Genomic DNA, 27,787 nt, shown 5'->3' with positions numbered 1-27,787 from the left:
TTTATCACATATCTCTTCATGTATCCATCTTACTTTCTGATGCATCTCCAGGGAAGTTGGAAACATGAGAACATTTCACCTCCACACACTTCTGCATGCATATCATTAATGGGAGCTCATTTTTTTTCAATGCTGGACATTGAACCCAAGGCCTTGTACATACTGAGCAAGCGCTCTGCCACTGATCTACATCCCCAGGCCAGAGTTCATTATGTGTGTGTGTGTGGTACTGGGGTTTGAACTCAGGGCCTATACCTTGAACCACTCCACCAGCTCTTTTTTGTGATGGGTGTTTTCAAGATAGGGTATTATGAACTATTCACCCAGACTGGCTTCAAACCACAATCCTCCTGATCTCTGCCTCCTGAATAGCTAGAATTACAGGTGTGAGCCACCAGTGCCTGGCTAGAGTTTAATATTTTTATAGTTTATTTTCTCTTTTTTCTGGTCAGGGGGTGGTACTGGGGTTTGAAGTCAGGGCCTCCTGCTTGCTAGACAGATGCTTTACCACTTGAACCACTCCCCCAGCCCTGTAGAATTTTTTAAAATAAAATATTATATATGGTGAAATGTGCATCTCTTATAGGTATCATCGAGAAGGTTTTGATGAGGGCATTCACCCTTTTAAGCCCAACTTATATCACTATGGAATACTTTCATTACTACAGAAAACTACCTGTCCTTACTTTTTAAAAGTTACTATTCTTAGAACTTAGAAATGAGTTAATTTTCTGGTTTTGGTATTCTAAGGTAAAAACAGACTTAGTGATCCATTTATTAAGCAGATTGAAATAAATCCTTCTTGATGAAGAGAGCTATTAGTGTAGAATCAGAGCTCAGACTAAAACCACATCCCCAGATGTAAGGGCAAAGATGATTTACCTCCTGAAATACTAGTTTTCCTCAATCTCTAAAGTATAGCTGTTGGTTCTTTGACATACTTGTCAAAGAATCTTTTCAGTTAGATCATTGGATGCAGATTCTAGAAAGGTAGATTTTGTGGTGGTTCATAAAGTGGACAGGAGGCATGGAGAGTAGGTGAGATCCTGCAAGATGCAATATGGCCTATTCCAGTTGTATCTTCTTGCTGTTCTTATGCTCACTTACTCCTTTGCTTCCTAACAAACATAGGAACAAACATCTACATAAGTTTTCCTCATTCTGTGGACTTACCATGCATTCTAGATCTGCAGTCTTCACTATCACCTCTCTTCACTATGCCCTTCCTGCAGTTTAGATCTTCTGCATAGCCAACAGCACTAATTTCAAAACATAGTCATGTATAATTTGTGTCTTTTTCATTTCTTCATTCCTACTGTAGCAGTTTGTTTCAACAGGAAGGAATATACACTTTGCATTTCTTTCAGACTGGAAGACCAGGCCTGAAGCCAAATCATCAAATCTGCAGCAGAGTGTCTCTGAAGTATTCCATAGCACGGATGATCTCTCACATGCTGCATTAGAAGATGCCTGGGATGCTAGTAGCCAGTTAGAGAGGCACCAGGAAAACTGGAGGAGACATGTGGTACCAGAGGCATCTACCCAGAAGAGAATAATCATACAAGTGGAAAGTTTTGAGCAAAATAAATTTGGTGAAAACTCTAGATTGAACACAAATCTGGCTCCACAATTGAACATTCCTTCAAGAATAAGGCCCAGTGAATGTGAAACACTTGGAAGTAATTTGGGACATAATTCAGACTTACTTAATCAGAATAATATCCTTGCAAAAAAGAAACCCTATAAATGTAATAAATGTAGAAAAGCCTTTATTCACAGATCATCACTTACTAAACATGAGAAAACTCATAAAGGAGAAGATGCTTTCCCCAATGGTACAGACCAGGGAATTTACCATGGAAAGAAGCACCATGAATGTACTGACTGTGGGAAGACTTTCCTCTGGAAGACACAGCTTACCGAGCATCAGAGAATTCACACTGGTGAGAAACCCTTTGAGTGCAATGTGTGTGGAAAGGCCTTCAGGCATAGCTCTTCCCTAGGTCAGCATGAGAATGCTCATACTGGAGAGAAACCCTACCAGTGTAGTCTGTGTGGGAAAGCCTTCCAACGCAGCTCCTCCCTTGTCCAACACCAGAGAATTCACACTGGAGAAAAACCCTATCGGTGTAATTTATGTGGGAGGTCCTTTAGGCATGGCACATCCCTCACTCAACATGAGGTCACACATAGTGGAGAGAAACCTTTCCAGTGTAAGGAATGTGGGAAAGCCTTTAGTCGATGTTCTTCCCTTATTCAACATGAGAGGACTCATACTGGAGAGAAACCTTTTGAATGTAGCATATGTGGGAGGGCTTTTGGTCAGAGTCCATCCCTTTATAAGCATATGAGAATTCATAAGAGAGGCAAACCTTACCAAAGCAGTAACTTTAGCATAGATTTCAAGCACAGCTCATCTCTTACTCAAAATGAAAGTACACTGACTGAAGTGAAATCCTACCATTGTAATGACTGTGGGGAAGACTTCAGTTACATCACAGACTTTACTGACCATCAGAGGATCCATACTGGAGAGAACCCCTATGACTGTGAGCAAACCTTTAGTCAGCAATCTATTTCTCATCCTGGAGAGAAACCCTACCACTGTAATGTATGTGGGAAAGCTTTCAAAAGGAGTACAAGTTTCATAGAGCATCACAGAATTCATACTGGAGAGAAGCCCTATGAATGTAATGAATGTGGAGAAGCCTTCAGTCGACGCTCATCGCTTACCCAACATGAGAGAACCCACACTGGAGAGAAACCCTATGAATGTATTGACTGTGGAAAAGCCTTCAGTCAAAGTTCATCTCTCATTCAGCATGAGAGAACTCATACTGGAGAAAAACCATATGAATGTAACGAGTGTGGGCGTGCCTTCCGAAAGAAAACTAACCTGCATGATCATCAGAGAATTCATACTGGAGAAAAGCCTTATGCTTGTAAGGAATGTGGGAAAAACTTCAGTAGAAGCTCAGCTCTTACTAAACACCAGAGAATTCATACACGAAATAAACTCTAGGAACCCCAAAATTAATGTTTATATAGAAAACTTTAGCTCAAATACTGTTCCACTTCAGTATCAGGATTCTTACTGGAGAGAAAGTTTGAGAATGTTATCCGTGTGTATGTTGTGGGTGGAGAAAACTGTGTCACTAGACAGAATGTTTTCTTAATAAAAGTCACATTCTCATATCTGATTACAGGCTTTTGTAAAAACTACAAGCAACATATGTAGCCATTTGGAAGTGACATGTCTATATATTGGACTTTATAATGCTTTTGAATATGGGTATACAGGAGATCACCAACTTTCGACAGCTTGACATGTAACTCTTACTGTTTACAGCCTTTTTAAAAAATAAAACTCCTACAGTAATAACCAAAACTCATTTTAAATTGCTTGACACTTGCACTTAACTGCAACTCTTACATGAAATTTGCCATGAAAACCAATTGCACCTCCAGGAATTCACCTTTCAAAGATTTAGATCAACTAGCCCAACTTGCTTCATTGTACAGATGAAGAGGACTGAAAGCCAAAGATTTGAAGTGGTTTGCACAGTATGTCTCAGCCTATAATGGCAAGACTGGGTGGAGAATGCAGGTTTCCTGCATACCATTGCTACTGAAAAGGTGTTTTGGAATTCAGGGGGCTTTAAAATAAATTTTAAATCAGATACCCAAACATTTAATGAGCACCCATAGGTTGGACACTTTGGAATGCCTGAAAGCATGCAAGAAAGCTTAAGAGGCAGCAAAATGTATGCAAAGTTGTCACAGACTTACTGAAGGCAACTTATTAGAAACTTAACAAGCCAAAATGTTAACAGAAACTGTAGATTGTTGAAGTACTCATGACTTTTTCCCTTTTCCCAGTTGTAATTTTATTTTCAGCTAACATGAGTTTTACAGAACTATTAAACCATTGCATTGTGCTTTTTATAACACTCCCATGAATAACTATGGCCATTGCCCCAGACTTCCTATATCGAATCAATGGGAAAATGACACAATGAATTTTTCCCAGATTTTGTTATAGAGAAGTATAAATCCAATTATCCATTGTCAGAAATTATGTCTTATACTCAATTTAGTGAAAGAGCATGTTTTGGCTCATTTTGTACGCAAAGGAAATATTTTGCATTTTAAAAAATCAACTCATTTTAGCTGTATGGACTTTTGTATCAGTAAAGCATGAGCAAAGCATCAGTGCCCCACTCCTTAACATCCCTGAGTGTCTCCCATGGGCTATCTTAGAGGAATTTCTAGAACCTTTATTGGCTTGTTGACACAGTGCAGACAAATCTGGAAGCAACTATGGACATTGGCCCCTTTCACACAAGAGCCATTCCTCCCTAAGATAGGCAGATTTTTCCATCCTCAGTGATATTCAGGGAGGGATAATGAATGATGATGATCCTTTTCTACTGACTTCTCTAAATGCTAGCAGCAAGATGTATTGCCCTTCTCTCCTGGATGACATGAGGAAGTTCTCAAGCATTCTTCATCTTTTTTGGGGGGGTGGGGGGCAGGAAGGGGGCATGACTAAATATACTCAGGCTCTGAAATGTAGTATTTGTATCCCTATGAGTCTGTCACCTGTGAATCATAGTGGATGGGGCATTCCATAGCAGATCTGCCCTTCCAAGATATTAGGCATTCAAAGATACCTTGTTTATGACACTCCACACTTAGGACACAAAATGTCAAGACCATTATCTGATACATAATTTGATAATGGGTACTTCTGTACAGATCCATCCCTACTGAGTAGCTAGGATACCTGTCAGGAACTTGCTGCAGATTGTTGGGGAACTATTTGAAGGGAATGTCATGAATTGTAGCCAACTGAGCACTGCCCTGCTATTACTGACATTAGTAAAGACTTACTTCCAGAAAACCCAAAAGAGATCACTGGTTTGTGTGTGGACCTAGCCTAGATTCAGACACTACTCCAAGCAGAGAGCCTAGGAAAAATGTGTGGCTGGTTGAGCAGAGGGTTTTCCTAGTACCAACAGTCATGCACTGTGCACTGATGAATTCTCAGCCGTTTTTAGAGCTACAGAAATGCATCCTTCTTAACATTGTATTCTTTCAATAAAGAGCTTTCTGAATTGAATGGGAGTCAGTTTGTCTTTTTCAGTTTTCAGAACTTGACTATAATTAAACGATGGCACCTCAAAAAGGAGGAATTAATTGCTAAATTCTTCATAGCCAAATACATTAGCAATAGCTCCTATTTATTTATACTTACTGTGTGAAAGATACTGTACTTTGTTTCACTTCCATTATTTCATTTACTCCTTACAATTTCTAGTTAGAGATGCTGTAGTACCTCTTGGTTTTGCCTGGAGTCTGAACTTAAGGCCTTGCCCTCTACCACTTGAGCCACACCCCCATCCCTTTTCGCTTTAATTGTTTTTCAGGTAGGGTCTCACATTTTTGTCTAGACCTGCTTGGATCACAGTCCTACCTCTGCTTCCCAGGTAGCTGGGGCCACAGATGCATGCCACCATGCACAGGCTTTTTTTTTTTTTTTTTTAGCTTATAGGGTTTTGGCCTTCCTGGGGTTTGAATTCAGGGCTTCACACATGCTAGACTGGCACTCTACCACTTGAGCCACTCTGCCAGATCTGCCCAGTTTTTTTGATATGCTGTTTCATGCTGACCTCAAACCACAATCCTCCAGATTTCCACCTCCCAAATAGCTAGGGTTATAGATGAGCCACTGCACTTGGCCTCCCTCTTCCTCTTATAACAATCCCTGTTGTATGAACCACAGGAACACAGGGGTATCCCCAGGGATCAGTGGTATTTCTGAGGGTAGGCATGTGACCTACCTCATCCAATCAGAGTCCTTTACTAGAATTTTTTTCAAAGTATAGCTGTCAGGGGAAACATATTGTTGGGTTGCTAGGCTGGAAAGGTGAAGGCCTAGAGCCTGATTTCTTACCAGAGATAATAGGAAGTCAATTATAGAAGATTACACTGACATGAAGGTGTTATTTCTATTCCTTGCCTTGGACTTGGTTTAATTTCTGAAGTTCTCTGGGATTCAGTGAGCTCCCCGCTATTGGTCCAACAATTTCTCCTTTATGCCTAAGCTAATTCTTTATGTTACTGTTGTTTGCATTAAATAAGACCTAGTATATCTATTATGGCCATATTAAGGGTAAATAACTTGCCTGCAGTCAGTCTGCCCATGGAAGATTCAGACTTTAAAACTGAGATTATTTTGCTCCAAAGGTGTAGATTTTAACTTCTATCTCTGACATCTCCAGAGCTGTTATGCTTGAGTTGTTATATGTAAGTCTATCATTTAGATTAAAGTATACAATGATTCGAGGCTAAGAAGAGACAAAATGGTAAAAGGCCTTGGAATGTTTTTCCTGTTTGATTAAATATCCTAACTTCACTCACAGCCTTCACACTGTAATTATCATTTACATTTTACAAGATAAAATCTTGTATTATACTTCAAAAAGTTTTACCATAAATGTTTTCCATATTGCTAAACAGTCTCTTGATATCTGTAAGTCCCTTATTTTGATTGGTTTTGATAATAATGACATTGAATATTTTTATCGTTTTAAACACTCCCACTTTTTTTATGTTGATTTTTTTTCTTTCAATATCCAGAATAAGATACCAAAGTGAGATTATGGTATCTGTGTACATAGGGTAGTACAGCCAACTGGTATGAGGCTCATATAGGAACATGCTTGATGCAACAGTATCCAGTGCATGATTTGTAGTTTCAAAATTATAAAAGGGAGCCAGGAGGAAACCAGTGTCTCATTCCTGCATGTTTGGGGAAGGACCCAGGGCAAGCATGTCCACCAAAGTATCTAGCACACCTCTAAGAAAGAAGAAAATATTTCACTCATTAGGCACACATGGTCATGATGCTTGGTTCTTTACAGTGGTAATGGGCTTTTGGAAAGCTGGTTAGTTCCTACTTATCTGTTAAAATGCAAATGTCACTCCCAGGTGTGGTGACATATAGCTGTAATTCCAGTATTCAGGGGCTCAGGCATGAGGATCATAAGTTTGAGGCCAGCTTGGGCTACATAGTAAGAACTTGACTCAAAAAAAAAAATCTCAAATGTCACTTCTGGAAAGTTTCTGCTAGTTTTCCTACTTCAACTAGATTAGTTTTTCCTCTTAAATTTTTATAGATTACTGTTACTGTCCTTTATGTTACCACAGTTTGTAATTGTTTTGTTTTCTTTTTCTCCTGCCAGATTGTGAACCAGAAGGGCAGGGTCCATGTCTATTTTGCTACCTTTTTCTGTTCCCATTCTTATCACAATGTCAGACATGTAGTAGGAACTTAATATAGTCTTTATTTTAAGTGAGCAGTTGATTGAGGATACACAAGACTGGTTCATGAATTAAAGGTGCACAATCTTGGAATTAGAGTGTTGCAAAAAAATGTGATACTATTTCATAACAGGCTGACAAAAATTTAGTAATCTGGCAGGGAGATTTTGAGACCTTTCATACACTACTGGTGAGAGGATAAGTTGGTATATTCATTTAGAGGAGTAATTTAGCAATATCCAGTAAAATTGAAGCTACGAATACCTCACGACCCAGCAATTCCACTTGCAAGTATACTCTAAACTAGAAACTCTCCCGTGTGAACACAAAGAGACACACACAGGATGTTCACTGCAGCCGTGTTTGAAAGAGTAAAAATACAAGCACGACAGAAATAACAGTAACTGAATGGCTCATAAATTGTGGCATATTCTTATAATTCAATATAGTATTTAAATGAAGGGACCAAAGCATCTGGCAAAAAAAAAATTAGCTCTGCTTATTCCATGCAATTAAATGTGGCTGGAGAAAAAAACAAAACCTCAGTGATGATTACTCCCACTTTAATTTTCTGTCTGCTAATCTCCAGCATTTGTTTCCCTAGACCAGTCATCATCCCACTCTCTGGGGCCATTTTATACCTTCTCTCTACTCAAACTGGTACTTTGCCCCACTCACCACTCAGCTGGTGACTTTGTTTACTACTTAACTGGGCAAAATAAAAGCAATCAGAAGAGAACTTGCAGTCTTCTCTTCTTTCCTGCTATTCTGGTTGACTTTGTTCTCTTATTGAAAACTAACTCCTCTGATGTATTAGATCCTGCCTTTACACTAGAACATCATACATACAATTGTGCTTTTCCACTACCTTTTTTCTTGTCTACTGAATCTTTCCTATCAGCATAATAACATGTAATTTTCCTCAAGTATACACAGGATATTCTGCAACCCCCTCTACCTACCTACACTCCATCCATTTCTTGTTTCACATAATAGCAAGATTCCTCAGTAGAGGTGTGGAGTACTCCTTGTTCCTGATTCCTCTTCCATTCTTTCTTGTACCCACTCCAATCAGGTCTTTGTTTCTGTTCTTATCAAAGGCCACTGGTGCACTCCCACATGTCTAAATCCAGTAGTATTTTTTTTAGTCCTCTCATTTGACTTTGCAGTTACTTGCCTCACTTTTGACATGTTTTTCACTTGGCTTCCAGATTATACATAACTATGTTTCTTTATACTTTGTTGACAGCTAATTCTCTTGAGTTATCTTTACTTGCTCTTGACAAGGGAATTCTTCTAGGACAGTCTATGCACCTCTTTTTATAAAGTCACTCCATTGGAACATCCTGTTTCATAGCCTTAAATATTTGTTTGTTGACAACTTCACAATTTATATCTCTAGCTTAAGATTCCATACTCATATAAACAACTGTTTTTCCGCATTTCCACTTGGCTGTCTTAACTGATGCCTCAAATCTGATATATCCAAAGAGGTACTCAGTCATCCTCTCCCAATACCCATAAATATGTTCCTCCCTCAGTCTTCCCATTAGGTAAAAAGCAACCCCATCTTTTTGGTTACTCAGACCCAAACCAAGAAACAATTCTTGATTGCTTTCTTTTGCACATCATATCCAAGTCTCAGTAAGTCCTGTCTGCTAACTTGCAGGATTTGGAAGAAAGGCTTTATCACTGCCTGTGATGCTACCACCACAGCCCAAGTCATCATGACTATCCTTTGTTACTGGGAGTTTTGGTTGGAGTCCTCGGTTCTTACATTCCTGTGATTTCTAGCAAGATGCTATACATAAAGACAGGTGCCAGTGGCTCATGTCTGTAATCCTAGCTAGCTACTCAGGAGGCAGAAGTCAGGAGGGTCACAACTCAAAGCCAGCTCCAGCAAATAGTTCACGAGACCCTATTTCAAAACAAAAAATATATCACAAAAAAAGAGCTTGTGGAGTGGCTCAAGGTGTAGGCCCTGAGTTCAAACCCCAGTACTGAAAAAAAAAAAAAGATGCCAAACATAGTGAAAGTAATAACAAAATTTATTAAAAATAGTAAAGTTAGCTTGCAATTAATGGCTCATGCCTGTAATTCTAGCTCCTTGGGAGGCTGAGATGAGAAGGATTGAGATTCAAGGCCAGCCCGGGCAAATAGTTCATGAAACCCCACCTCAAAAATCACAAGAGCAAAATAGACAAAAAAAAAAAAAAAAGTAAAGTTTAGGGCTGGGGGCGTGGCTCAAGTGTTGGACTAGCATGCAAGAAGCCCTGAGTTCAAATTCCAGTACCACCAAAAAAAAAAAGTGAAGTTTACTAAAAGAAGAAAGTACACCCCTCCCCCAGAAAGGAGAGTAGGTATCTCAGAGAGGAGATTAATGATATACTTTTTCTTTCCCTGTTTTATTAGGGCTTAAGAGAGAGTTTTTAGAGAGCCTTTCATGAATTTATGAGGATCGCATTAACTTTATAATCAATTATATCTCATTGAAAGGCCCTACTACAGTCCTTCTGTGACATGCTTTTACCCTCTTGGTTTTTATCTTATTTTTCCCATTTTGGAACAATCCTTTAAGACAAAACCTTCTTTACTATTCAAAAATCTTTTTATCAAGAAAATGTCCTCAAAAAAAAAAAGGCACACGAAAAATAAAAAATAAAGAAAGAAAAGAAAATGTCCTCTTATAACTTTCTTATGCCTCCTCACACCCTACCATATTCCATCAATTATATCTCAGCATAACCTCTAACATAATCCTTTTGCAACATATATTTAGCCTTCTGGTTTTGCCCTTACCTGCTTGTTTTCATTTTGGAACAATCTTTTACTTTAAGACAAAACCTTAATTAGATTTAAAATCCTTTTATATTGAAAAATGCTCTTTTTCTTTATAACCTTTTTAAAAAGCTACTCATCTCTCACTTACAGGTTTCTTTTTTTACCTTGTCATTTGTAATGACAGCAGATATTATGCAAACTTTGTTGCTCCTTGGGTTTGTAAAAGGGTGCTTTTACATATTTTTTCCTCTGTTGGTCTTCAATGAGTCTAAGAGTTACAGAATGTTACATTCCAGTTAAGTCTGGTTAAGATAACAAAACTTCCAAATGACTTGGAATAGCAAAACTATCTTAGTATAAGCAAGAAGAAGGTAGAAGGGGGAGAAAATACATACAGAAACCCAAACCTTTACATGTTAACCCTGTAGTTGTAGTTTAGGATACAAAAGGCAAATTGATGGGTAATTATTTAGTTTCTCAGACACAGGAGAGGGGAGGAATAAACTTCCCTGTTGTGCAAGTTATTGGAGAAAATTGTCCAGAATGAGAGAGTAAAACTGAAAAAGTATTCCCCTCCCCCTTGTTGATCAGGAATCAGTAGGCTTACCAGAATTAGAGAAAAATTAAGTCACCTGATCCTGAGTAGGGGTTTCCTCGGGTCTCCTGGCTTAGCTCACAAAAATATGTCACTGGATTCAGGTCATTGAGTTTAGTGGGGGCAAAAAGATCCTGTTTTCATCAGAGAAAGAATTCAAGGTTCAACAGGAGACTTAAGCAGAAGCAAATTTATTAAAGCAAAGTAGAACAAGAGCAAAGCAAAAATGCACTCTTCAGCAGGCTCAAGAGGGAGCACTGAACTGAGGGTCCCAAGACCTCAAGCTTTTATTGGGGTCTGTGGACCTGGGGGGTGGTCAGCCCTAGAAAGCTGGGTGATGTGTCATTTATTTCTGGCGACTGGGTAATGTGTCATTAACTCCTCCCACATGTCAGGCAGGATGGTCTTGGATGATTAGACTGAGGCTATGGGTCAGCAAGATCCTGCTGTATGTCACAAGTTATTCTGTATCAACAATCCAAGATGTGATTTCTTATCATCATCCAAGCCATGGTTCTCAGCCATTAAGTTTCCTAACTAGGTTGCCTGCTGTGAATCAACACAGGGGGCTGGGGTGAGGCTGAACCTTTGGAGCAGGCTAAGGCCCCTCAGGCGGAACAGATGGCACTAGAGCGCTGTGCACTGCGCAATTAACAACCGGCCTTTCCTCTTCTGTCTGCTGGCTAGTCCAACCTACGCGGGTAGAGGGACACTGTGTACGGATTTAAGAGTAAAGTAGGAGTTTGGTGCTTTTAAATGGCTGGAATAAATTTTAATATCCGAAAATAAGCACAAAATTGATTTGGCTCAGGTTGAGGCGTCCTAACTGGGGATTTGACAGCCTGGCGGGGTGAGAAAAGGTTAGAAAAGTTTATACCATCAATTTAGGATTAAATTAAATAGGAATATATGGATGGACCCTTTAAACAGGTGTCTAAAGGAAGCATTTTACAAGCGAGCCTGCAGTTCTGCCAGGTGCGTTTGGGATGCGCACTAAGACGGTGGTCTCCGTTGTCCTTGAACCCGCGGTCCTACTGGAGACTACATTTCCCGAAAGTCTCGGCGGTGGCACACTTCCGTTTCCGGGCCTGATGTAGTCCACCCAGCGCTGAGTTGTGGTCCTTTCCAGGTGTGTGTACCTCACTGTGTTAGCTCCCTTGGGCGGGAGAAAGTAGGCATGAGGTAGGTCGCGCGATCTTCGGCCAGTTCCCAGTCCTAGGAGAAGGTCACCTCCTTCCGTGTCTGCATCGAGTTACCCGTGCCTCTGGGCCAGGTGTCTACCCTGATCTCCCTTGCTTTGAGCAGTGGCCAGACGCCAGTACCTGATATGTGACCTACTGGACTGTCACGTGGCATGCTGGCCCAAATGCGGATAATTGAACCTAATGAAATTAATTAGGTAAGTGGAGAAACTGTAGGTCACCATGTCTCCTCTATGTAAACGTGTGGCTTTTTCTGTAAAAGTCTTAAGGCCCTTGAAACACGCCATTTCCTTCTCCTGCCTCCCTCTTCCTTGAGACTTGCAAAGGGTCCTGTGCAGGGAGGCTGCAGGGAATATTAAGAAGCTTTAAGTGAGGGGTTATGCTCCCTGTAGTGGTGGTAAATAAAACTAAATTTTCCACAAAAAATAATTTAAATGGGTGAACCACTGAAAAAGAAAAGTGTTTCTGGCCTAGGGGGCGTGGCTCAAGTGGTACCTGCCTAGCAAGCAAGGCCCCTGAGTTCAAACTCCAGTTCCAATCCCCCCAAAAAAGTATTCCTAATGAAGACATCACTGAGCTAACTAGAGTGAAGAATTAAGGATCAGACTCTGGGAGAAACAACAAACAATTCCTACTCCCAGTTCTCAAAGCTGCTTTTGCCTAAAGGTGTTTTGCTGATGAAAGAAACACCTGTGAAACCAGCAGTCACCTCTTATTTGACTTGGTGTCCCCCAGATGAAAAAGCTCTCAGGAATATGTTGAGTTAGAGAAAAATAAGCCCTGACATAGACAGACTTTCAAATTGAAGTCACCTTGGAGATGAAGGGAACTTCAACCTTGAACTCTGTTAGCACTGACCAGACCAGTGGTGCATCAGGTTCATGGCAGAAGCAAGTTATAAATGATTCTTAGAGAAAGGTATTATCAGACATCAAAGTATATCAAAGTATTCCCCACTTTTTTGGGGGGCACCAGGGCATACGCCCTACCACTTGAGCCACTCCACTAGCCCTGTTTTGTATTGATTTTTTCAAGATAGGATCTCACCAACTATTTGCCCAGGGCTGACTTTGAACTGGGATCCTCCTGCTCTCTGCCTCCTTAGTAGCTATGATTACAGGTATGAGCTACCAGCGCCTGGCTAAGTAGTCCCCTTTTTATAAAGGAAACTTCCAGTCACTCTTGGAGATAACCAAATATACAAGGAAACATATTATCAGGAAAAATAACTGTTAGGTCTGTGGCATTCTTGGGGCGGGTGGAAGGTCCCAAGGCTAGCACCAAAACCAGACCCCCTGATTTATGACCGCTTGCCAAACCCCCTGCTTGTTTCTCCCCTGATTGTTTCTCTGCTTGCAAAACAACTCAGGAACTTCCAGTTACTCAACTAGCCAGGCATGCCGACCTGTTCGATCTGGTGATCGCAGATAATCAGAGACCAGAGACTCTCTCTCTCCCCCTGGCTTGGCCCCTCCTATAAAGCACACTACCGATTTCAGTCAAGCCACTGCTCCCTGATCTCAGGGGGGCAGCCCTGCAGTATGGTTCCAATAAATCTTTTCCACGAGTGGTGTGGTCTTTATTCTGCAGTTCCTTACATCTGGTGCCGAAACCCGGGAGAGGTTAACAGGACACGCTGGCCCAGGGCTGCTCCCTTGGCTTTTGTGTCCTGCCCTCTCCTGAACCCAGAAATGCTGAATTGACCCCACGTGCCTCTGGACTGTGGATTTCGGACCTTACTGCCTTGCCAGCTTTCCTATCTATCATTAGCCTCTTTCTTCCACTGCTCTCCACCTGACCTACTCCTCCCCTCCGACTTGGTAAGTGTCACCCTCCTTGGGGCTGCCTGCTCTCTCTCTCTCTCTCTGGTCTCGGAAGTCACAGGCGCCATGCCAGGCATGCCTCCTACCCCTGCTTGGGGTGCCCCTCCGCTTAGCACGGGGACACCTGGCTAACTGGTTGGGCATTCTCTGTTGGACGCCCGCCCTTGCGAACCCGTTCGGGTGACACTTCCCCCTCCCTCTCACTCTCTTTCTCTCTTGCTCTACCTCCCTGTTTTCCTTTCCTCAGCCTAGGGTGAGAGCTCAACAGCCCCTCCAGCTTACTATGACCAAACAGCAACCAGATGATTCTGCTGTCCTTGCCTGAGTCACGTAAGGGAGGCTAGATCTTAACCTAGATCTATATTGGCCTGAAGGGTAAACTCAAGGCACCTCTCTCTCTCTCTCTCACTTTCTCTCTCCTTTTTTTCTTCTACATTATGGGGACCTCCCACTCTACATTAGACGCGTCCACTGGGATGCCTTCTCTGCACCCTCCCCCTTGGTCTCTAACACGATATAAAACCTAAGTGATTTTCACACACTTCTGGTTCTTGATAATTTCTGCCATCACATGGCAAGTGATCTGAAATTCCATTCGTCCAAGCTTTTCTTTCTCTCCATTCTCAGCCCTCCCTGCTCCAATCTTTTAACGATGTTGAAATCCTCCTTGCCAGCGACAGCCCCCTGCAAAGTCTGTGTCTCTCCCTCCCACTGAACCCTCTCCTGAAGACTCTTCTCTTACTTGTGACCTCACGGGCTCTGTCTACCAACCTCCCAACTCCTCCTGCCAGTCCTCTACATCAATTTCTTCTTCCACCTTATCCTCCCATGACTCAGACCTCCTTTCTTCCACCCCTGCTGGCTCTCCCAAACATCTGCCACCCTATTCCCTTTCTATAGTAGTCACAATTGACCCTCAGCCATTGGCTCCTCAGGAACCAACACCGCCAACCTTGCCCTCAGCCCCTGCTACACCCTTACCCTTCTTCTCCCCACCTGGGTCCCATACCCGCTCCCATACCTCCTCCCAATTATGCCCAGCCCATCTCTACCTGCTCCGGGAGGTGGCAGGAGCTGATGGCATTATCAGAGTTTATGTGCCCTTTTCCATGACTGACTTCTCTCAAATTGAAAAGAGACTTGTCTCCTTCTCTAATGACTCAGCCTCCTGTATTAAAGAATTTAAATACCTAACCTGAGCATATGACATGACTTGGCATGATATATATGTTATTCTTTCCTCCACTTTAACTTCAGATGAAAAGGAAAGAGTCTGGTTGGCAGCCCAGGCACATGCCGATGATGTCCACCACACAGGTCTTACTCTTCCAGTGGGATCTATGGCTGTGCCATGTGCTGATCCACATTGGGACTATCAGGACCCCGCCATGTTAGCCACCCGAAATTATATGCTCACCTGCCTCCTTGAGGGGCTACGGACTGCTTCCTATAGGGCAGTCAATTTTGACAAACTTAGAGAAATTATCCAATGCCCAACTGAAAACCCCGCTGACTTCCTAGGGTGACTTACTGAAGACTTAACCCACTATACTAAGCTAGACCCATCTTCCAAGGATGGAATAATTATTCTCAACTCTCATTATATTTTCCAGTCCTTCTCTGATAGTCTAAGAAAACTTAAACAGGTGGAGGGTGGCCTTCAAACTCCCCAAGGAGATCTTGTGAAAATGGCATTTAAGGTATTTAATAAGTGACATGAGGCTTGAGACCAACAAAAGGCCCAGCTCTTGACGGCTGCCCTGAGGTTACCTCCTCCAACTTCAAGACAGGCCGGACAACAACACAGGCCTCCAGGGCCTGCTTCAAGGGCAACCAGACAAGACATTGGGCAAAAAATCTGCCCTTTACCTTGCCCGCCACCAGGACCCTGTCCACAATGTGGCCAGAGTGGACACTGGAGGATGAATGTCCCTCTTTGCCAGTCTCCCACTCCCACTCTCAACAGAGTGAAGGCCTCACGGACCTCTTGGGCCTGGCGGCAGAAGACTGATGTGGCCCTGGGACCTCGGCCCCCTTCAAGATCAGCTCAGAGGAGCCCAGGGTAACTGTCCAAGTAGCAGGTAGGCCTCAGTCACCTACTTGGTACTACCTGACTTCTCAAGTAAGCTTTATCCTTCTCAGATCTCCATGGTGGGGGTGGACAGTCTCCTCTACCAGCCAAAAAAGGAAGACAGTTTTATTTAAATTTAAAATTCTTATGGGGTAAATTTCAATGTGTGATAAAGTTAAAGTTGACTATAATCTAAGAGTTGCCTAAAAGATTTTTGAGGTCATGTCAAACTAAAATCAAATTCTCTATGTCCATAAAATAACAAGGCTATCTTAATATTGTTCTGCTCTGAGTAACATCTACAAAAAACTATTATAGGGAAGAATTTTATCAAAGAAATGATTTGTGTTTTCTGCTGATCTTGTCGAGCTTTAAGTACTACTAAATCAGAGTTCATTTACATATTTGCTCATGTGTCTTAAATGACCATCTTGTAACAGTGTTGTGTCTATACTTTCTCTAAATATGGTACAAACATTTATATAAAATAATGAGCTAAAGCTCTCTTTTATCCAAAAATGTTACATTTAATCTGCATCCTGACAGTCAGACCATGTTTGCCTTTAAAGATTCCACAAACCCTTCATAGAAACTAACCTGAACAGTTTTGCCACAAGAGTTTAAAGACAGCCCTCATCTTTGTGGACAGGCCCTAACCAGAGACTTATTAGATTGGCACTACCCAGAGGCCACCCTTCTTCAATATGTTGATGACTTACTTCTGTGCAGAGCCACAGTGCCCCTCATCTGCAGGGCAACTGAGTCCTTTTTAAACCTTTCTGGCCTCCGGGGATACAAAGACTCTAAGAGAAGGCTCAATTATGTATCTCTCAGGTCACCTACCTAGATGTGTTCTTAAAGGGACGGACTCACTCCCTGAGTCATGAGTGAATCAACCCAGTCCTCTGTTTCCCACTCCCTCATACCATAAAAAGCAGCATAAAGCTTTCTTGGGAGTTACAGGATTTTGCAGAATCTGGATCCCTAGATATGCAGCCTTTAGCAGACACCTTTTTATTATTCTAATATTCCTGTTTGGGTCTTAAATAATATATGGCCACCCATTTCTCTTAGAAAACTTGCCTCCAACAGACTCTGCTTCTCTGGCTGACTATTTATCTTATCTTAACTTCCTCCGGGAACTTCTCAGAGAGCATGCAGACCAGATCCTGCCCCACCCTATAACAATTTCTCCTAAAGGATCTTTGACCCTCTCTGTTGCGACCTCGGTGGACCGGCCCTCACCTGGTCATCCTCACAACACCCACTGCTGTCAAGCTCAATGGGATCCCCCAGTAGCAGCACCTTTCAAGGATAAAACATTGCCCACCAACTTCAGACTCTTCACTACAAAAAAGGATGAGTACTCTTGCGTACTGCTGGGCCCCATGTGGCTACACCTCTCCCACACTCTCTCTCCCTTTTCCTCTCCTACTTAAGTTCTCAGTCCTCATCTGGCTCTCAATTTTCTGCCATAGGTGAATTTACAACACTGGTGGGGGCAGTGGCCCTAATTCTGGAGCATGCATGCCACTTCCCTGCTTCCTTCCCTTGGTTATACAATCTATTAGGTCTATTATAGAAAGAAAAACAGCTGCACATGTAATGATGCTATGGAAATACAAACCCTTAAACCAAAAAAATGCTCTTTAACCTTAGATGCCTCCAGGATCATTCAGGGAACTCAGCAGACAGATTTCCCACCAGCTGCTACTACAACCTTCTCCTAACAATTGGCCTTGTCTGCAGATGAAGCCTGGTAAAAACCATCAGCCTCCGCTCCTGGGGACCTCACAAATTTCCAAATTCCAGCTGAACCCCCTTAACAACACCCCCACTCAGCACGAAGCAGCTAGATCAATTGGCACCAATAATACCAACAAAAGGCTGGAATGTTAGGTCCCTGGCATTCTTGGGGCAGGTGGAAGGTCCTGAGTCTAGCACCAAAACCAGACCCCCTGATTTATGACTGCTTGCCAAACGCCCCTGCTTGTTTCTCCCCTGATTGTTTCTCTGCTTGCAAAACAACTCAGGAACTTCCAGTTACTCAACTAGCCAGGTATGTCAACCTATTCCATCTGGTGATCACAGATAATTGGAGACTAGAGACTCTCTCCCTCCCCCCATGGCTTGGACCCTCCTATAAAGCACACTACCCATTTCAGTCAAGCTGCTGCTCCCTGATCTCAGGGGGGCAGCCCTGCGGTCTGGTTCCAATAAATCTTTCTTTTCCACATGTGGTGTGGTCTTTATTTGGCAGTTCCTTACAATAACATGGAGAAATAACAGCCAATAGATACACTCCAAATACTGGAATTATAAAGTGTAAGGCAGTTCTTAGTATATTTAAAAAATAAAAGACAAGCTTAAAAACATATAGAGAAACAAGAAAGCATCAAAAGTGATATAGTAGATTTGGAAAAATAACCAAATAGAACATTTTTTAAAATACCTGCTTACAACTATGTGTAACAGCAAATTAAACACAAAAGCAGAAAATTAATGAAGAATATATATGTGAGAAGAAACTGTAGAAAGTAGTGGACAGAGACAATGAAATGGAAAGAACAAGTAATAAGGCAAAACACATTAAAGAAGGCTCAACATAAATTTAAGCAGATTCCCTGAAGGAAAATTAAAAGCTATTTAAAAAAAATACTTGAAGAGTTCATGGCTGAGAATTGATGAAATACATTACTCTACAGATTCAAGAAGTCCAATGAATCTTAAAGATAAAAATCACAACTAGCCAAGCACTGGTAGCTCACATCCTTGCTACTCAGGAGGCAGAGATCAGGAGGATTGTGGTTAAAAGCCAGCCCAAGCAAATAATTCATGAGACCCAATCTGGAAAAAAACCCAACACACAAATAAAAGGCTGGTGGAGTGGCTTAAGTTGTAAAGCACATGAGGCCCTGAGGTTAAGCCACAGAACTATCAAAAATAAGTAAATAAATCCACAGCTAGATACATCATCATGAAACAATAGAAAATCAAAGGCAACTAAAATCTTAAAAGCCATTAGAGGAAGAAAAAGGTCAATTAACTTCAAAGAAATAACAGCTAACTTCCCAATAGCAATGGAAGCCATGTGAATGAGGAATAAAATAATTGTCTTTGAAAATACCTGCCAATCTAGAATTTATACATAGCAAAAATTAGGATTGGAGACACAGCAAGCCCTTTTTATAAAACTAAAAATAGGAATTTCATCAAGGACAAAACCTAACTAAAGGAAACTCTGAAGGCTGTATTTCATACAAAAGGAAAGTGATCCCAGACAGTGGTCAAAGAAATAAAACAGAGGCCAGAGAAAGTAGTGAAATGTGCATTGATTAACTTGTCAAGCATCAATGATATTAACCACTCTTTTAAAATAGAGTTAAAATCCAATACACTGATACTTCCATTTCTAGCTGTGACAGAGTAGCTTTAGTAACACTCCTGTTTGAAATAGCTAGAAGCTGGGCACCGGTGGCTCACACCTGTGCATCTAGTTTGGGAGGCTGAGATTGGGAGGATCACTGTTACAGGCCAGCCAGGCCAAAAAATTAGCGAGACCCCATCCCAATGGAAACAAAATGGGTCACAGGTGTGGTGGTCCACACCTGTCACTCCAGCTATAGTGGGACGCATACAATGGGAGGATCTCAGTCCAGGCCAAGCTGGGGAAAAAGTGAGATCCTGTCTCCAGAATAACCAGAGCAAAAAGGCTGGAGGTATGGCTCAAGCAGTTGAACACCTACCTAGTAAACACAAAACCCTGAATTCAAACCCCAATACTGCAAAAGAAAAAAAAGAAAAGAAAGAAGAAAGGAAAGATGGAAGAAAGGAATGAAGAATAGCTGGATAAAATACAAAATATATGCCTGTATTGCATTAGAGAGCTGCCAAAGCTACTGGGATTTGAGAAACCAAGATGCCAAGAACAGAGCTCACTGAGGTGAGCCTGTCATTCTGGATGCCTTCTCTCCCAGAGCAAGTAAGTTGATGGTTCTGCCCTAAAGTAATAGCTAAGAGGGTTGACAGAAGTCAGCAGATAAGAAGTGAAGGTGAGAAGACTTTTCAGCACTCTCAAGGACCTGGGGAGACAAAAACTAGAGGTCAGGATTCACCCTTGTTCACTCCCAGGAACAACTCTGATAAACATGTCAGGCTATCAGCTAGGACACTGTAAGATTTCAACCTAGGAGTAGGGATGAACCAGCGTACAAATCTGAGTGATGTCAGCAATAATAGCAGAGAAAGGATCTCCAAAAGTTCTCTGCTGCCTAAAAGCAATGAAAATGCTAGCAGGCAACTGCCAGAATCAACTTTTTCAGAACTCAGGAAATCAAGTCTTGCTAAAGTCTAGGGGACATTTATTCAAGAAAAACTAACTATATTCCAGTAAGATCAATGATTTTTGTGACAATTTAACATTCTCTACTACCATTTCCTTCTCCCCAGTTCCATAGTGCCTTTGAAAACCAATATTCTAGCAATCACTAGATTGGGGAAAATAAGGTTGGAGTTTCTTCTAAACCTTGATCCCAGAAAACTGCTTGGTAGTTTCCTGTAAGACTGCACTCACAAGACTTGTCTTTATTTGACCTGACTGGAAACCAAATAGCCCAGAGCAAATAGCCTTTCCCCAGGGTGTCTGTTGAAAATTATCAGATCAGTTGTTTAACATACCTGAGACAGTGGGAAACAGTTACCACAAACAACTGGCTAACCAAAAAAAGCTAAAAGGTAAATCTGGGGAGTGATGTGTCCACAGGGAACTTTGAAAAGCTCCAACACAGTCCTGGGAATCAAGACGGCTGTGCACATGCATAGGGCTGTGTGACATTCCCAGGCTGTGCAGATGCTCAGGAAAGACCCAGAAAGACTCCCAAGGTCTCACTGCTGACTGACCTTGAGGTGCTAGGTAAGCAAGACATGAAGCTTGATGTAGCAAGGTTCTAAGCAGTTAAGGATGTCGGGTTGGTGTTTTTTGGTTTTTTGGTTTTGTTTTTTTTTTTTTGGTGGGACTGGGATTTGAACTCAGGACTTTGCTCCTGCAAAGCAGGCACTTTACTGCCTGAGCCACACTTCAGGTCCATTTCACTCTGATTATTGTTGGAGATGAGGTCTCTCAAACTATTTGTCCAGACTGGCCTTGAACTGTGATTCTCCAGATCTCAGCCTCCCAAGTAGCTAGAATTATAGGTATGAGTCGGTGACAGTCTCAATTAAGGCAATCTTTGGTCTAATCATTGGGAGACTTTTAAGTAATTGGGCAGAAATCTCATTGACCACATAGAAAGGAATGGGGAGAGGTGTACAAGGGACAGAAGTATAGGTGGGAGACAGGAAAGTGTGTAAGGGGCCAGATGCAGTGGCTCATGGCTGTAATCCTAGCTACTTGAGAGGAAGAGATTGGGAAGATTGAGATTCAAGGCCAGTCCAGGCAAAAAGTTAATGAGACCCCCATCTCAACAAGCCATCCTGGCATGGCAGCCAGCCTCCAGCAAAAAATGTGAGATGGTGTCAAAAATAACTAAAGCAAAAAAGGAGAGGGTATTTGGCTGAAGTGGTAGAGCACTTGCCTGAGTTCAAACCTCAGCGCCACAAAGAGAAATGCACAAAGGGAACCCTCCTAGGAGCGGAAGCGTGCTATATTAAGGAGAGTCCTGTGCAAGTTAAAGAACCATGTCTTAGCTAGACACTGGTGGCTCATGCCTATAATCCTAGCTACTCTGGAGGCAGAGATGAGGAGGATCGAGGTTCAAAGCCAACTCAGGCAAATAGTTCGAGAGACCCTATCTAGAAAAAATCCATCACAAAAAAGGGCTGGTGGAGTGACTTAAGATATAGGCCGAGTTCAAACCTCAGAACCACCAAGAAAGAAAAAAGAACCATGTCTTTTGCATTCACCAGCTCCTACCAGGCCAAGTCAGCTGTCCGGAGGAACAGTTTTGGTCTTTTTCCACTTGCTATTCCTCTTTTAAGTTCACCCCATGAACACTTTGGTAAGGAAGGATTAAGGGGTCCCTCCCCTAACATTATCCAACCCATCTGAACACTACCTACTGGTCTGGTTCCTATGACCTGCTACCTCAAGGAGAGATGTTGGGTGGGAAAAGTCCATCCCCATTCCAGACATTTTCCTCACTCATAGAAATGGGCTCCTCTTGCTGTCATTCCTGAAGCACAAGCTAATATTGTTGTGGTTAGAGAAATATACATTCATTTAAAAAATATCAGTGACTCAGTGGTAGAGTACTGGCCTAGCAGTGCAGGCCCTTAATTCCAAGCACCACAATAAATTTAATAAAGTAAAATAAAATTTCACAGGCTGGCAGAGTGATTCAAGCAGTAAGAGCATCTGCCTCGCAAGTGTGAGACTCTGAGTTCAAACCCCAGTGCCACCAAAAAATAATAAATAAATAAATAATATAATTTCACTGTATTTATAGGATTATGTATTACATAGTACAGTGGGTCTCAAATTTGAGCGTGCATTAAAGTCACATGAAGAGATGGTTCAAACACAGATTGCTGGACCCAGCCTGCTGTTTTCTGGTCAGTGGATCTGCAGTGGGTCCTGAGCTTTTGCAGTTTTAAGAAGTTCTCAGATGATGTTGATACTGCTGGTCCAGGGACCACACTTTGAGAACCACAGATCTAGATCACCAAAAATACAACTGCCTTCACAGGATGCTGTTTGTCTTGTTCTCATTCTAACACTCCCTCCAGTTTTCTCAAACTCTTAGCCAGTTTTGCCAGCCATATCTTCAACAGGTCCAGACAATATTATATGGAGTATATACATCAACATATTAATGTTGATAATTATGAAAATGATAAAATAAAAACCTTATGCTCTTCATTTTTCTACAATTTTTTTCTGCATATATCTTGCTTGACTTGCTATCATGTGGATCTTTAATGTCCCACAAAGGCCCATGTGGTAAAGGCTTGGTTCCCAGCCTGGGGTGCTATTAGGAGGCGGGGCCTGGTAGAAGGAAGTTAGGTCATGGGGGGGAGGGACGCCCTTGAAGGAAATAGAGTGACCCATACTTCTTCCTGGCTCTCTTTTTGCTTCCCAGCTGCCACTAGGTGAACAAGCTTTCTCTGTCACATACTGCTGCCTTGATGTCTGTTCTGCCACAGGCCCAGTGCAATAATAGGGTGAAGCAACCATGAACTGAAACCTCTGAAATTGTAACCCAAATAAGCTTTTCCTCCCTTTATGTTATCCCAGGTGTTTTGTCACAGTGATGGGAAGCTGGCTGACACAACTGTGTAGGTTGGGGGGAAAGAATGTGTGTTGGGGAAGCAGCAGGGGCAGAGCCCTGCAGGGGCTGAGTGCTGGTGCTGGTGCTGGTGTAGTCCCAGACAGCACAGTGCAGGCGCCCTCACAGTCCTGTCTAGACAGGGCCTCTCCCTGGACTTGGTTTCTCCAGGTAAGAAAGAGGTGAGCCTCTGATAATGGTCTGGAGGGCCCAAGTCTGGGGTCTTTCCAAAGAAGTCAGTGTAGCAACAGGCCTGCACATAGGGACACAAGCACTCGATCAGTGTACTGGCCGGGATTTCTCTTATTTGGGAGGAAACTGAGCACCCTGTGCTGCCTCAACCTGGAATACTGCTGCTCTGCAGGAGTGCAGGAAGAGTTGTCACAGGTGGCCATTTCCTGGCACTCTCTGAAAGTCAGATGGAGTTTACCAGATTGCTCTTCTCAGGCAGAGGGATTTTAATGCATTTAAAATGTGCATCCCCACAGCTATGTCTTCTCAGAATTTCTCAGAATGGCAGCTCCCTCACTTTTCTTAGAAGTCTGTGTATTCAGCCAAGCACTAAATTAGGATTTAGCAATGTGTTACATCTCTGAGGAGTTGGACTGAAAGTGTTTATTTTCACTTAAGCTTCCCCCAGAAGTGGTCAGTCAGTTCACATTTACTTCTGTTTTCAGTTGATTTTAAACCATTCGTTCCATTCTCCTCCTGGAGGATCTTATTTTGGGGAGCAGACCTAGGTTTACTCTCTGCCATTAGTAGCATGGTTTTGTCGCCTCCCTCTCATGCTGAGCTGCACACTCAGGCCCATGGTCCAGCGCTACTAACATTTATGACAGAGCAGGTGGACAGTCCAAAGGTTCCTTGCTGCTTTACCGGTTCTTGCTCGGTACTCCCTGCTCTCTGAGTGACCTGAGGCACATTTCTGAAGTTTCCTGTCCTTCATTTTCTCAACTGTAAGTGGGCACATTAATAGCATCTACCACATAGGGCCGGTGTGGATTCATTGAATTAACTTGCCCAGCGTGTGGTCCATAGTCACCGCGGTAGATGTGTCTTGCTACTATTTTATTATTGTCATTGTCTCAAAAGCGGATGGGCTGTAGTGCACAGCCTTGGGCTTGGAATTAGAAGGCGGGACCCTCACTAGTTGTGCAATCTTTGCTCACGTTCTCTCCCAGACTCAGTTTGTAACACGGAGCCAGCACAGCCCCACCTGAGGGCTCGTGTGAGGGCTGAGTAGTATCACGGTGCCCGGCTCATCACAGGGACTTTTAAAATGTGCGGACCCAAAGGGAACTGGGTACAATCGTGGGCGGGGAAGGGGGGCTGGCCTGAAGAAGAGCTCCCCGCCCCCTCCTCCCCGCGCAGCCCCTCGGGAGCGGGGGTTGCAGCGCCGAGCGTGGCCGGTGACCACCAGGGGGCGGTAGCGCGCCGCGGAGGGCGCTGGAGCTGCGAGCCTCCCAGCGGCGCCCAGCCGACACCAACCTTGTGCGGCTTCCTCTCGGTTTTTTCTCCTTTCTTCCCTCCTTTGGACGATTGTTCCCTACACCGTGAATAATCTTCCCATGAAGTGCGTGGTTTCCTCCCTCCTTCTCTGTCTTCATGAGACGCCTGCGCCCGGCAGCTTCCGCCCACGGGTCCGGAGCCCTGACAGGAGAGGTCTGGGGTACGCGGCAGCAGCGAGGTTGGGGACCCGCAAATCCCCGCGCCCCTGATGTGACACGGGAGCCTCCCAGCAGCTCCGCGGGCAAAGCCTTCGCTTTTGCTCGCAACTACTTTTGAAAAATTTCGTACCCACAGAAATATTTTAAAATTATACACTCAACAAACACTTTTATACCTTTCATCTGGAGTCACCAGTTGCCAAAGCATGTTGCCAGAATATTTACACATACGTTTTTTGGTTTGTTGTTATTTGGGCTGAACCGATTTCTCCAACAAAAGCCCACGGTCATACTAACCTTCCTGCTGCCTTTCAAAAAAAAAAAAAAAACCCACAGGGCTTTTGCACTTGCTGTTCCCTACACCGGGAATAATCTTCCCACGAAGTGCGTGGTTTCCTCCCTCCTCTTCAAGTCTTTGCTCAAATACCGCCTTTTCAGCAAAGCCTTCCGTCACTGGCTACTCGTGTCTCCTTGCCATATTCCACTTTTTCCCCCAATAAAAGTTGGCACTTTTTGACTTATCATATAAGTACTTGTGTTTGGCATCTGTCTCCCTCTGGTAGTGTGTAAACTCTGTAAGCTCAAGGACCTTTGCTTTACTCACTGCTGTATTTCCAGCATGTCAAACGAAACTTGACGCATGGTATAGGTGCATAATACATATTTGCTGAATGAATGTATTTGTTGTCTATTACTGCATTACAGATTGCCCCAAAATTTAGCTTTGGGGCTTAAACTCAGGGCTTACACCTTGAGACACTCCACCAGGCCTTTTTTGTGAAGGGTTTTTTGAGATACGTCTCATAAACTATTTGCCCAGCCTGGCTTTGAATCGCGATCCTCCTGATCTCTGCCTCCTGAGTAGCTAGGATTACAGGCGTGAGCCACCAGCACCAGGCCAAAATTTAGCATCTTAAGCCACACATTTACTCTTGCATGGTTTCTGAGGGTCATGAATCTGGAGGCTGCTTAGCTGGATGGTTCTGGCTGTGATCCAGCTGTTGGCCAGAACTGTATCAATCCCAAGGCTTCCCACCCTTCTTTTTTTTTTCTTCAGTCTTTTAAGACAGGGTCTTGCTATATAGCTCAGGTTGACCTCTGCCTCCTAAGTACTGGAATTACAGACATGCACCACCATGCCTGGATCATCTCAAGGCCCTCTAGAGCTCAGAACCCACTTCCAAGTTCACTCACAGAGTTGTTGGCAGACCTCAGTTCCTTTCTGACTGTTGACTGGAAGCTTCAGTTCTTAGCCACATGATCTCTCCACAAGCTGCCTCTTGTCATAGCGACTGGTTTTCCCCAAAGCAATGAGTGAAAGGGCAGGGGATAGAAACGAGAACACCCAGGAGAAAAGTCATAATCTTTTTATTGCCTAATCACAAAAGTGATACACCTCTGTGTATCACTGCTGAGGATGCAGGCAGCATCTAGAGGCTGGAAAATCCAAGGAAACAGATTCTCCCCTGGAGCCTCCAGAAGGAACAGCCCCACAGTTGGATTGGTGCCCACAGGCACAAGGTCCTGGGTTTTAGCCCCAGCACCACAAAATAAAAGAAAGATAAAGGAGACATAGCTCTGCTGATATATTGATTTTAGCTCTGTAAGATCCATCTAGATGTCTGATCCCAAGAACAGCAGAATATTAAATTTATGTTGTTTTAAGCCACAAGGTTGTGGTGATTTGTTTCAGCAGGGATAGGAAATGAGTATACCACCACTTCTGCGTGTAGTATTAATCAGAAGGGAGTCACTAAGTCCAGCCTAGGGCACAGGGAGTGAATACCAAAGCACACAATTATTAGGTCCCTGTTTAGAAGCTGTCTATCATAATGAATGAGTTATTATGAGCCCCACTTTACAAGTAGGTAAACTGAGGCTCAGAGAAGAGAAGTAACTTGCCTGAAGTCATATTGTTAATAATAATGCAGCCAGTTCCATCTTCCTTCCTTCCTTCTTCCTTCCTCCTTCCTCCCTCCCTTCTTCCTTCCTCACTCCCTCCTTCCTCACTCCCTTCCTTCCTCCTTCCTTCCTTCCTTCTTCCTCCCTCCCTCCCTCCTTCCTTCCTCACTCCCTCCTTCCTCACTCCCTTCCTTCCTCCTTCCTTCCTTCCTTTCTCCTTCCTCCCTCCCTCCCTCCCTCCTCCTCCCTCCCTCCCTCCTTCCTTCCTCCTTCCTTCCTCCTCCCTCCCTCCCTCCTTCCTTCCTCCTTCCTCCTTCCTTCCTCCTTCCTCCCTCCCTCCCTCCTTCCTTCCTCCCTCCTTCCTTCCTCCTTCCTCCCTCCTTCCTTCCTCCTTCCTCACTCCCTTCCTTCCTCCTTCCTTCCTTCCTTCTTCCTCCCTCCCTCCCTCCTTCCTTCCTCACTCCCTCCTTCCTCACTACCTTCCTTCCTCCTTCCTTCCTTCCTTTCTCCTTCCTCCCTCCCTCCCTCCTTCCTCCTCCCTCCCTCCCTCCTTCCTTCCTCCTTCCTTCCTCCTCCCTCCCTCCCTCCTTCCTTCCTCCTTCCTTCCTCCTTCCTCCCTCCCTCCCTCCTTCCTTCTTCCCTCCTTCCTTCCTCCTTCCTCCCTCCTTCCTTCCTCCTTCCTCACTCCCTTCCTTCCTTCCTCCTCCCTCCCTCCCTCCTTCCTTCCTCCTTCCTCCTTCCTTCCTCCTTCCTCCCTCCCTCCCTCCTTCCTTCCTCCCTCCTCCCTCCCTCCTTCCTCCCTCCTTCCTTCCTTCTTCCTTCCTTCTTCCTTCCTTCCTCCCTTCCTCCCTCCCTCCTTCCTTCCTCCCTTCCTCACTCCTTCCTTCCTTCCCTCACTCCCTCCTTCCTCCCTCCCTTCCTTCCTTCCTTCCTTTCTTCCTCCCTCCCTTCCTTCCTTCCTTTCTCCCTCCCTCTCTGTCTTCCTTCCTCCCTCCCTTTTTATTCATTGACTTTTGTGAGCTGGGCATAGGACCCAGGGCCTTGTGTGTGCTAGGCAGACTCTACCACTGTCCCTCCTCATCCTTAAACACACCAAGTTTATTTCCTCTCCAATGCCTTTATGCTTGCTGTTTCCTGTCCGAAACTGCTCTTCACTGA

At 43.4% G+C, this 27,787-nt stretch overlaps 1 protein-coding gene across 5 annotated transcripts in view; it reads left to right on the top strand.

Annotated features, from left to right (window-relative positions):
• Zfp90 (ZFP90 zinc finger protein) overlaps positions 1 to 17,961 on the top strand; it is a 28,807-nt gene extending 10,846 nt beyond the window's left edge. For 2 of the 5 annotated variants that reach the window (XM_074055767.1, XM_074055766.1), the window contains exon 5: positions 1,368 to 5,122. In XM_074055767.1, coding sequence (XP_073911868.1) covers positions 1,368 to 3,022 — 1,655 coding nt within the window. In that variant the 3' untranslated portion in view covers positions 3,023 to 5,122. Of the gene's footprint in view, positions 1 to 1,321; positions 5,123 to 17,457 lie in introns of those variants that run through there. The other 3 variants (XM_074055768.1, XM_074055770.1, XM_074055769.1) reach the window with 3 other exon arrangements.
• The last annotated feature ends 9,826 nt before the right edge of the window (positions 17,962 to 27,787 follow it).

The sequence above is a fragment of the Castor canadensis genome, chromosome 15 (genome assembly GCF_047511655.1).
Source record: "Castor canadensis chromosome 15, mCasCan1.hap1v2, whole genome shotgun sequence".
Lineage (NCBI taxonomy): Eukaryota > Metazoa > Chordata > Mammalia > Rodentia > Castoridae > Castor > Castor canadensis.
Note: the sequence above shows the minus strand (reverse complement) of the source record. Positions and strands in the feature narration are given on the sequence as shown.